At 45.0% G+C, this 12200-nt stretch overlaps 1 protein-coding gene across 6 annotated transcripts in view; it reads left to right on the top strand.

Moving 5' to 3' along the window:
- Nucleotides 1-12200, top strand: part of TMEM94 (transmembrane protein 94) — a 53107-nt gene that overhangs the window by 8478 nt on the left and 32429 nt on the right. For 4 of the 6 annotated variants that reach the window (XR_012766001.1, XM_075440878.1, XM_075440880.1 and 1 more), the window contains exons 1-2: nucleotides 5010-5178; nucleotides 11981-12100. Coding sequence is in view for 5 of the 6 variants with exons in the window: in XM_075440878.1 (XP_075296993.1) it covers nucleotides 5125-5178; nucleotides 11981-12100 (174 nt within the window). In the remaining variant the exon portion in view is untranslated. Of the gene's footprint in view, nucleotides 1-986; nucleotides 1065-5009; nucleotides 5179-11980; nucleotides 12101-12200 lie in introns of those variants that run through there. The other 2 variants (XM_075440883.1, XM_075440881.1) reach the window with 2 other exon arrangements.

Raw genomic sequence — 12200 nt, forward strand, 5'->3', positions numbered from 1 at the left:
AATTGTTTTTCGTTATTTGAGGTCAAGACTCAGCATTTGGTGTTAGTACGTGACGGTATAAGCCATGGTTAGTATTAAAGTTGGGAGTTCTGTCATCTTCGCATTCCTGTACGTGCTTGTATCAGTAGGTAAACCCTGTGTAGGCTGGGACTGAGGCACCGTGGTAGAACAACATAGGTGAAGTATATGCTGTCACATACGCTGTGTCTTTCTTGAGTTTTAAGGTAGGGCTTCAGTCCCCTGGACACTTGGCTTGGCTTTATTTGAGAGGCTGAATTCATTGAGAAGATTTTTTTAGATAAGTTGAGGTGATGAAATCATCTGAGCTCGGTTTTTCTGGTGATAAGTGTATGTATTTCTTGGGCAATTGCATGTCTTTCTAGGGAGTGCTGCAGGATAGTGTTTCTAGATCTGGTTTAGAAAGTGCCAGGTGAATCTAGATATTGTATGGAGGGGCAATCTGTCTCTTGCTACCTTGCCATGCTTTCAGCTTCAAAGGAAAAAGAAGAGAGAGAGATCTTCATGAATAGCTGCCATAGAAACTAAACAGACATATCTGCTGTGGCTGACAGGAGGCTGTAAACTTGGCACATGTTACTGCTTCCCAAAAGTAAAATTATTTTGATCACTGTAGTGAGTATTCTGCTGGTCACTTATGTTTTAGCCACATTTCAGCAGCCACCTGAGTATTAAATGTATTTCTCACACAAAAAAAGTGAACTGGTCCTTATTCTGGATCCCTTATTCTGGAAATGGGACAGGTAGTTTGAGACCCATGAAGAACATTGTACACGCCAAGATCTTAGCTGTCTTTGGTAAAAGAACATTCTTGGCTTTCATTTTTGGTCTCCTTCTCTCCACCACACTGTAAGCTTTGTCTGTCAGATCATATTTGCTGTCTCTCTGTTATTCTGCGTGTATCCCTTTCTTGCTGTTTTGTTTACAGTGCTCCCAGCATCAAGAAGTGGTTTTGTTCATGAGTGCAAAGTACCATGAGTGCAAAGTACCTACCAAAGTAGTCTGTACCTAGACTCAGATCTGCTTTGAAAGATCACTACAGCAGTGTAAGTGACTTAAAAGGTACTCAGTTTTTCACATCAGCTCTTGCACTTGCGTACTAGACTTCTTACTGGCTGGGTTTTCTGATCTGTGCTAGACCAGGAAGGCCTAGGCTTACTCATGCCTGAACCTCTTGGTGCTGGTATGCTCAGAGGATGTGTTTGAACTGTGTTGTTTTATATCAAATTGCTGTATTACTATGGAGGTGACATTCCAATGCAGATAATTATCTATTTATTCTCTTGTTAATGACATCATGGGCTAATCTGGTATTGATCATTTTAAGAGATGATGCAATTGCCATTCTGTACAGGGGTGTGTTCTGCGTAGGATCTGAGAGCGCCAACACTGGCATTGCTGCAGCCACAGCAGAGCACAGCGGGGACACTTTTACTGTAGGTCACTATCTTGGGTTCATCTCTCTCTTTCTCATATGACATTCTTCATTGTACAACGCAGGAAGAGCATATCAAATTGCAGGACAGGCAGCAGCATGCTCAGTATTGTAACAGACCTTTAAAAGGCCTATTGGGAAAGTACCCTGCACGAGGAGATTATGGGGGGAGTCATGGTGTTCTGAAGTCCTAGTCTCCTCTCCTGACTTACTGAAGTTTTTTCTCCCTCCTTTCTGAATGGGGATTAAAAGTGAAGACGAGATCACCACACTCTTTTCAATAGGAATTAAAAAACCCCCATTGATACAGACAGCTGCATTTTACAACTTACTTTGTTTGGATTCTGAGGAAGGACCATGATTTTATTCTTGTTAGCAGTATATTATTTGGTGTTAAGGAGTTTGCTGCTATTTTTTTTTCAGTACTGCAGATCCTTGTTTCATCCCCTTTAAGGTAGAATCTGTCTTCCTTTCCAAAGTGAAGAACTTGGACACATATATGCTGATAAGGGAACAAATTAACCTTCTGTGTAACCTCAGTAGTAAATTTGATGTGCTAGGTTTATTTTAAAATGCTAAAAATAAAATGAACCCAAGTGAAAACATCAGTCCCAAGTCTAGCTGAAAGCAATCTCTTTGCTGTAATATATGTGTGTGATGAAGAGTTAGCACTCCTGGAACAGAAGACGTGCTCTGAGCACTGCTGCAGCACAGACATCTGTCACTCAGAAGATGAGAGACTTGTCCTCTGTCTCTAGTCAGCTAATACAGTTCCGTTGTCAGAAATGGCTGAGGATCAGAGTATGTCAGGTGTAATGTAGGCCACCTTCCAATTTTTGCCAGAAGCCAGACACTGCAGAGAAAGGCAGAGAGTATTTTAGGAGCAGTGCCAAAACCTGCTTAAATTAAATGTGCTGATATCTTGTTCTTTCCCCTCTTCTCCTGACTTTTTAATTTTCTGTGTATTTCTGAAATGAGTTTAATACTTGTGAAAGGTGCCAGAATCTCTGCTCCAAGACCCCTCAGCATATATCCAGACAGACAGCAGCACTGATTGGCACAGGACAACGTTCGGCTTGTGAGTTTGAGTTACTTTAGAGGTAGGCTGTATTAGCAGCAACACCATTTGTTAAAACTTATTGACATCATCCATTCCACAGTTACTAATAACAACTGAGCTGTATTATGCCAGTGTAATTGCTGCAGCCTGGATACAGCACCGTGCCTCCTGGCCTGAGCCCGGAACAGTGTGCAGGGAGCCTGTGCTGTGCTCCACATTGCTCCCACTACAGCACTGTTGGTCCTGAGCTGTCTTCTTCCAGGATGCCCTACAAGAGCTGCAGTCCTACCTTCGGACTGAAAACTAGCCCAAGTCCTCTGCCTCTTCTTATCTTGCCAGTGACAGTATCTTAGGTTTTTATTACCTGCTGTTCTCTAAAACCTCAGCTCTTCTTCCAAGGGCTTTTTCACAAACTGGTCCTATTTCCTCAGGCATCTCTCATCTATGCTGCAGTTTTTGTACGGGTCTCAGTCCCTTCCCTCTGCCTTTATACTCAGCGTTTTATTTCAATGCAGAGTTTTATCTTCAGTTCTCAAATTTACAACTTCTGCTCTTTCAAAGATAGTACATTCTGTTATTTAATGTACAAATGCATGTCCAGATGTAATTCATGATACCAGCTGACATCAGAAGGAAGCTACATAGTACAAATTACTGCCCTATGCAAAACACTTTAGAGCAAGGTCTCTCAACAGTGGGGCAAACAAGGCAAGGAAATTTGATCCGTTGCCATTTGTGTTCATGACAAAAGCTGGAATCTTTGAGGTGGAAGAAAGTTGTGTTGGGACCTCTTAACTGCATGAAGCACAAAGATTATTCCTGGTATTGCACTGTCACCAGCAAATTGTTTTATTCACATTCGTTGAAGTCTCCAGCAGGTGCAGAGCCATGGGAAACAGATCAGCAAGCTCTGTCATAAGAGAGGGTGTTACATGTATGTGTGTGAGGATTTGTTCCTTCTTACCCCTTGTAGTTGTTGTTGATCCTTCCTTTTTTCTCCTTACTTTTTTCTTTGTATTGAAGTGAGTAGGTGAGCAGGAAAAGAGGAAGGAAGGAAAAATTGTGCCATTAGGACATATTGTTCCTCTCTGCAGTTTAAAATTGTTGTCTAGGAAACAAAATGCCCTACAGAAGGATGAAGGATGTCTTGCCTCTTTCTCCCTCTGCTTTCTCATGAAGTTACATTAAATGCAGCATCTGCTTCCCTTCAACTTTGGCTTCAAGAGCTTTGTGAGATTATATACCGATGTGTAACTTGGTGCCAACACAGAGGTGATAACTAGATCCTGCGTTGGGTTTATTGTAAATATCAAGACCTCTTAATCTCTGCGCTTCTGGCTTTAAACACAGAATATGGGCTGTACCTATTTAGGCATCTGAAACTCAGTGAAGGAAAGGAAGAGCTTGGCCAGGGCAGGTAGGCAAGTCCTGACGCTTGTACATGGTCTTCAAAGCTGCATGATTCTGTACCAGCCAGCTGTAGTCCTCGGTAAGCTACTGACATGGTTCTTGGCTGGGCCAGTTCTTTACCCCTTTCTGTATGGAATGAAAGCAATTGGTTTAGTGGTTGCTCTACAGAACTGGGAAGCCCCAGACAGAATTAGGACAGCACTGAAGTAGGAGCTACATAAAAACCCACTTACAAAGGTGCTTCCCTCCAACAGTGAGAAGGAAGCATTCCTGTGAAAGATGAGAATGAGAGAGAAGGCTCATTCCTTATTCACCTCCAAAGGCCTTTTTATCCCATTACCAGTTGTTCTACCCAGCCCTTCCCTGTCTACACTAATCCTTTGCCTTCTCTGTGCCACTGCCCAGGTGTCAAGCCCCAGCCATGAGGCACGGCTGTGAAGAATTTATGTGCACCTTTTGGTTTAGATTATGTGGCTCAGGATGGATGAATATGGGATGCTGAGAGCGGCTGTTGCTGCTTTCTCTATAAACAAGCGAAGAGGAAGGGAACACTTCAGACTGGACCTGTAACCATCTCAACTTGTTTAAATAGCAAATGCTTATATTTTTAAATTGAACTTGAATCCAAAGCTGTGGAGTCATCTGGAAGACTCTCCTAGATTTATGTAGGGGAGTTAGTATTCCTGGGTCTCTCTGTCTCAATCTAATCTTTTTCCTTGCCTGTTCAGGTGTTCCTTCCCCTGTAGTGTACTTTATAGCACTTTGTCCTGTCTAATTTGCCATCTGCTTTTCCACAAACCCCTGTCTGTCAGCATCAACCCTTATATCAACCCATGCATATGCATCCCTATAGGCAGGGAACCCAGGGGTTCTGGCTGCATCGACTCCATCTGATGAATGAACCATTCTTACAGACATCTGGTGCTATCCTGGCAAACTTTCTTCTCTCTCTGCCTTTTTTTTCCCCCCTTTCCTTCCCTCATCCCCCACCCCCACCCACTGCCTTCTTGCTGGATCTGCAGCGTGACTGGAAACAGGCTGAATTAATCAGCAGACTGGTGCTTCACTCTGCTGCTTCTGTCTCATTCTCTGCAGTGCTGGGCTCTGCACAGTCTTGCTCTCTCTCCCTCTTTGCTCTCTCGTTTTTGGAGGGCAGCAGCAGTGCAAGTTGCTGGGGAAGTGGCGCAGGAATTTAGCCCAGATGCTCTTCAAGCAGGCCGGCTTTTGGATCCCCCACCAAGGCAAATGCTGCAAAGTAAGTTTCTCTCCTTAACAATTAAATTCAAAATGGCTTTCCCTGTCTCCCTCCCCAGCCTGCATCCTGCCTGATATGATGATGCGTGAAGAGCTTTGGGGTTTTGGGGAAAGAGGTTATGGCAGGACATGAAGCAGTGAATGATGATTTTAGCTAGAGAATGACTTGGTGTTGGAGGTGATGGGGAAAGAAGCTCATATTTAAACTGCAGATTTAACCCTAGAACAAGCAGGAGGGGCCAAACATGATTTTAGCTTCTGACTCCTGCTTTGCTGCCCCTCTGCCTCGTGACTTAAATTTGTCTTTTTCTTCTGTGTTCTTTGATCTCTAGCTGTTGAACTTCCTTATCCCTTTGACAAGTCTTGCAGTGCATCTGCTAGGCTATATTGCAGTTTCAGTCCACAAAGTCTTCATATAAAGAAGTGAGGATGGGAAGGAAACTGGTTGGGGGGAAAGATGTGCTGAAGTTCTGTGGATTTCTGAGAATTGCTGGCCTCTGGAAGGGGATGAGCATCCTCTGGAGTAAGCTCTGCATTGGTGTAAAGCAGTATGCTCTGTGTTGAAGCCAGACTATATATGGACCCCTAACTGCTCTCTGAACTTGGAGGAATACTGTAACTGGATAAATTACAGTAATTAAAGCTCAATAATTGCATAGTACAGGTAAGCTTCAAAGCACTGCATAAACACTGCCTCATCCTGCCAGCAGCCTGGTGCGGCAGGTAACTATGGTTGGGGATTTGCTGCTGCAAACGGGACCGAAGAGACAGACTGGGGAATGTACAATTCAGAACTGGGCTGTTTCCTGGGGAGCAGTCGCTGCTTTCTCTGCCGTTGAGCTGCTACTAGCTGAGTGAGAAGCAAAGCGCTGGGCTTTGCATTACCCATGTGGAAAGGTTGATCTTGCTTGTTGGCATCTTCCTCTGTGCTTTATGGAGAGTGTAAAATGTGAGTGTCATTGTCTGGATTAAAATGGACTCTGTTTACACCAAAATGCAGTGGTGATTCAGACAGCTGATTAGTGTTGCTTTGGCCAGATCTCTCTGAAATCTGTGCTCCTGCAGCTGTGTCTGTTTGCAGTGTAAGTCTGCAGGCCCTGTTAGCGATGAGCTGCGGGGAGCCTCAAACCCAGTGCCCACACTGGAGCCCCAACAGACACCCAGTTACCAAGCTGTGGGGACTCTTTTGTCCAGGGGCAGGGGGAGGTCTGATCTGCCTTTCACACTGTTGCTGCAGATGGAGGAAGGAGACAATTGTTTCCTACTGGTCTGTCCATTAATTTGGGCACTGCTGTGCTGAAGACTTTGCTTGTTTCATTTGATTTGAGACCACCAACAGCTAAGCTGTGGCTGCCAAGCTCATGTCAGGTGGCATTTAAACCAAATTTAATAGCTGTGTTCGCTGTGCTTTCTGGTACCTTTCCCAGCATGTCCGCTTTTAAAGGCGATGGTCCCCACAGAGCCATGAGCTGCTGATGGAGCTGCCTGAATTGTGCAAGTATCAACACATATTTCTTTTTTCTGTACTTTCCAGCAGTGTACAGGTGGGTTGGTGAATATTATAATCTTCACAACGCCTACAGTTGGTAGGGAGTTGGTAGTTCTGTTATAGAGATGAGAAATTAAGACACAGAGGCGCATCTGGTTTTCACACTGCCATGCAGAAATCTGTGGCAGAAGGAAGAGCAGAATCCATCTGTCCTGACGGTTAGTCGAGAGTCTTAATCAAAAGATCATCCTGTGGAGTGGGAATGTGTCACGGTGGAGGCTTCATGTAGACTGGGTCACTAGACAAGCACTCTTGCTAGGAGTCAGGGATCAGATATTGTTTGAAAAGCAACCAGGTGAGCACCAAGAAAGACAAAAAGCATAATGGGGACCAAGGATGTAGGTAGTATTTTGCCCAGAGTGGCCTATCCATTGGCTTTGCTGGCTACAGCTGTATCATTCTCTAGCATGGATATGCCATTTCAGGCAGTCTGAGCACTAACTCAGCAGCTGTGGTTGGACAGAGCTGTAGCATGCTGATGTATGATTTGCTTTAGAGCAAGAATAAATCCCTCTCTAGCACTAGGCTGCTGTAAGAAATGTTACCCCAAGAAATTGTGCGCTGTCACGTGTATGATATCTGCCATCCTCTCTGATGAAACCCAAAAAACCCCACTATGGGTCATATTGTGCTTTACCCTAAGCAAGAATCTGACTTACAGTACTAAACGCCAGTATATTCCATGGAGTTACTCCTTCTCATGTGTTTTTGAAATTGTGAATAGTGCTTGCATTTCAGGAGGTGTAATCTCTGAAGCAGATTAAAAGTGTGCAAAATGTCATAGTTAAATTAAAATCTGCTGTCTTGTTTCTGCTAAGAAAAATAGCTCTCAGAAAAAGGAAGAACATTCTGCTGCCCAGTTTCCCGCCTCCAACTGTTTAAATCTGAAAAGCAATTGAGTAGAAGTGTTAAAAAAGGGGCCTAGTGTGTGCGGCCTGGAAGGAGGGAAGCAATCTGACAGCTGCCTCTTAGGGGTTTTCCATACCAGTCTGAATCAGAGGGGGGAAACTGCAGTCTATGAAAATTGAAGCTTCTAGCAAATCTTCTGTTTTCTATTCCTTTGTTTGTTTAAACAATCTTTGTAAAGGCAGTTACAGTGAAGTGTGCAGCAGTCTCGGTGAGAAGCCCTTATTCTGCAAGAGACCGAATCCACAGAGGATGGAGGGTAATTCAGCCCACTTTGCTCAACTGAATCAACTTACGTGCCTACAGAAACAGTTGGAAGGGTGAATTCTGTAAAGCAAATAATTAGTTAAAAAAATGTTTGGCACATAGGATACACCAGCACATTTTGTGTCTGTTTCTTACATGTAGACATTCTGACCTCTCTGCTTGTTTGTTCCTCTTGAAGGAAGGAGCAAGAGCTCTATCTTTCATCAGATAGCAGAGAGTGTGAGAGTAGCTGATAAAGTATTAAGATATTCTTGAGTGGTTCTATGTGTAAAAGAACAGGATGGGAATGTTAGGAGGAGAGATCAGGTGATTTTGTGTGAGGATGAAGGTGCTGTGGGAAGCAGACATGAGTAGGTGTTGATGCTCAGGAACAACTTCACATTATCAGAGGAAAAATCAGAAGATAACCACTCTTTTCCTAACTATCAGTCTGAAAACACTCCTGCAGCCCATGAAGAAGGCAAAGGAAGCCTTTGCTGTGAGCCAGGCAAGACGACAGATCTAAACAAGCTGCTGGATCATTGGGTATTTGCCAACTCATTTCCCCCTCTCAAACTATGCAGGGCCAATTGAGAGGGTAAAGCAAAAAAAAGTCTACAGATTCTATGGGTCCCTGTCTCCTAGCTCTGAGCTGCTTCTTGTCTCCTTCCCGAAGAGCCAAACCAGCTCCTAAACCTGGGCATTTGCTAGATCTAACTTGGGTTCCCTTTCCGTAATGTTTTCAGGCAAGCTAAGCAGTAATTTAACATGTGGGCTATTTACTGAAAGCAGAGAAATTAATGCATCTTTTCACCTTCCTGTCCAGTCCAAACCTCAGCACATTCATTCCCTCTGGAATATAAAATCACATGTGTAAAAAAAAATCTCCTGCACTGTGTGTTTTTCCTTAACAGCCGTCCTGCAGAATACAATGCTGAGAGTGGCACGGTGTCATCCGCAAGGCAGAGGGTTGCCTGGCTTCAGTGACGCTCTCGGACTCCGGCTGTGATAGCCGGGGCAGGGGGTCAGCTCCGGAGGAGCTTAGAGGCTCGTGTGCTCGCCAGATTCTCCGGGCAGAGGAGGAAGCAACCCCTCATTTTCTCTCGGGATTTTTTCCCTTTAGGCATGGGCAAAAGGAAAGCATAGCCTTTTAAAACGCATCCTGATACCCATCAGGGGTTTGCTTTCACAGTAACCTGGAACTTACTGTTTTTTGGTGTTTTTTTTTTCTTCAGAGGAAGCCCTATGCTAAGGCAGCTGTGTGGGAAGGTGTCTTGCTGTTTTTGTTTTGAGCTGAAAATTAGTGGATTACTCTTTGCAACTTTCCAAAGCAAAGATGTGAGTGTTGAGGTTTTCATTAATGAACTGACACCACCAGTGAATGGCTTCTTCACCCTGGGGTGCTCACCTCCTGTTTTGTGGCAGGAAGAGCAACTTGCAGCTGATGAAAGGCTGGAAAGATCCCTCTGGGACAGCTTAAGAGCACCTAGGTTTGCTGTATAGAAAGATCTACTGTAGGGCATTTGAAAAATGCCTCATTAGCAGCTGATGACTTAGCAGGACACCTTTTGTTGGGAAAACCTGCAGCTGCCCCTTGCCAGGAGCTCAGGGTGGCTCTTCTTGCCCGTCCCTTTTATTCCTTGGTTGCAAGCACTTTCCCTTGATGCTCACCGGCAGTAGCTTATCTGAGTCACGGCAGGCAGCCTCTCGCTCACGTTATTACAGTGTTTACCAGGCTGGCTCTGCCTGCTTTGGCGAATACTCCATGTTTGAAGTGTCAGGGTGGGTGTTTAACAATCCCTGCTGTTCTTCTTCCCCCAGCCCTACCACACTCTGCACTTGTCCTTTCTCACCTGCTACAGCCACCTTCCTTTGTGGCTGCCCTCACCTTGACTGATACTATGGCAAAACCGTAACTCCTGTGTAGAGACTGCAGCAGGTGTGCAAGTATTTCAGGAACCTTTTTGATTACCTCTGGATTTTCTCCCTTTTACTGGCTCGCTGTCTGCTGTGATGTGGCAGTTTCTCTTCCCAGGCAGTGTGTAACTGTACTAGCTGTTGGCATGAAGTGCAGCTTTCCTCGGATTTCTGCTGTAGTTCTTCATGTGTCCATTGGAACCAGCTCAGTGGCGTCTAAGCAGACTTTGCTTTTCAGTTAAAGCCCCTCTTATTATTGCTGCCTTTCATTCTGTGTCTTTTATTTATCTGTCTGCTTTCCCTGTGTTGGAGTGAATGAGTGTTTTTGTGGGTGCTTTGTTATGCCCGAAACAGCCCGCAGTCAGCAGAGAGAGAGACAAACCTTTTTGTTGCTTGCTCCGTGTTGCTCTCAGGCACTCCTGTTTGCAGCACCCCCGGGGTGCAGCTGCACATCTGTTGCCAGCTCCACTCTTACCGTCTTCTTGTCTGGGACTCTCTGAGAGACTCCTGTGTTTAGTCCTGTGCTGATGTTACCTGGGCTGCTTCCAAGAACAATGCAGAACTGCTTCCTCTGTTCCTAAAACTGACACAGAGAATGAGAACTACAGCAGGATTATTTTTAGTTGTGTAAAAGTGCAGCTAAAGCAGTATTGCTAAACTCTGCCTGGCCAGAATTTGCTGTTTCAGATTGTCCCTGGTAGGTGGGGAGTGTGTGTGTAGTAGATGGTAAAGAGCGTCTGTCTACTCTTCCTTGACACGTTACGGTTTTGGATTGGACCGTCAATGCAAACAGGTCTGCAGTCCAAGATTAGTTTATGGTAAACGTTCATCACGAAACCACTCGGTTAAGGAACAGGAAGAAAAATGCAGATCATAGCTGAGCTGCACTTGCAGAGCTGGGTGTGTGCATGCAGCTCCTGAAGAGCAGAGCTGCTGCAGTTTGAGACCGGGGTGGATTTAGCAGGGCTGGGCAGAGCTGGTGACCGCAGCAGCAGGAATCGCTGCAGCTCCTGCCTGAGCTGTGCGCTGGGCTGTGTCGCGCTGGTGGGGATGGTGGGGAAGCGTCCTGCCTGCTTTGTGTCCAGCAGTTCTGTGCTCTGTAAACTGTATGAAACACCTGAGCATTTCTAACGTGCAGGATATCCTATGCGCTGTGCGCCCTCAGGGTGTTTGTATTAAAATATGAAATGCAGGTGAGAACTTTTATCAAGCAGTTCCTTGATCGCTTCCGTAGCCCTCTCATGGACACCTGCCTGCTTTTTCTTGTTGATTCCCTGTCAGTGATCTGGTACCCACAGTACCTCGCAGCAGTCTCTGTGATTTGAAAGAAAGCAAAGTGCTTGTATTCTTGCCCCAGAAATGCAAGCATTTATCCCTCTTTCTTGTTATCAGCATCTCATGGCAGTGCTTTGCAGATGGCACACTCTTGGGTTGTGCCCTTTCAGGCTGCTGCCTCTTTGCTGACCAGTGAGGGAGCAGTGCTCTGGGTGGACTCTGTGTGCTTCCTTGAAGTCCAAATGCCTCCTCCGTATGTTTGTACAATTCAGCACTTAAAACTCTAATGCTTTCTCTTGCAAATGGAGAGTCAATGCTGGAGTTGTGTGTCCTCCTGAACTGATCCTGAAGCTAGCACTTAAATCTGGGGGTTTTGGTGCCAAAGTAGCCACAGAGGCAGGATTTACAACCAAAAATTTGCAACAAGCAGCTGTGGAAATCAGACCCCTCTTGTTTAGAATTGCAGATATTCTACTACTTAGTTGTTATTACTGTTAGAAATATCCATCCTGTATCATTAAAATTTTGCCATAACTGTGTTCTGTTGTCTCTACAAGCTGAGACCGGTTCAAGCCTGCATAACTTCAGAGCTGAGCAGCCACCATTTGTATTGTCCCCAGCCTCTGCTGATTAGAATCTTGTTTCACAGAAATGACATGATATTGTGCTTTGATAAAGTATTTATCTGGCACAGTCAGGGCTGGTTTATTTACCTGATATTGTCTAGGTGCTCCAATTCCAGCCAGCAGTCTCAAGTTCACAGGAGGGAAGATGATTTCAGGAAAATGGAGAATCAGACTCGTGATGATGAGTGCAGGGCATTCACAGCAGAGTGCTGTTAGCCACCAGAAAAAAAAGCCTAAAAAGAAAATAGGAAAGCACTAAACAGTTTGTTTTTCTGGCACCTCAGGATGAGATGACCTCAAGTTTGGGCCTTACCACAAAGAAAGCCCTCACGATCCTGAGAGACCAGTTGTCAGCACTGCTAGAGGGGCATCAGAAGGAACGGAAGAAAATGACTTCATGGAAGGTGAGGCACCAAACAGCACAGGGTTGGGCATTCAATCTCCCCTTCTCAAAGTAAAGCTGAAGATGAAGCAAAAGTTGGCTGCATTCCCTCCCAGGCTGCG

This window comes from Opisthocomus hoazin, chromosome 21 (genome assembly GCF_030867145.1).
Source record: "Opisthocomus hoazin isolate bOpiHoa1 chromosome 21, bOpiHoa1.hap1, whole genome shotgun sequence".
NCBI classification, from domain to species: domain Eukaryota; kingdom Metazoa; phylum Chordata; class Aves; order Opisthocomiformes; family Opisthocomidae; genus Opisthocomus; species Opisthocomus hoazin.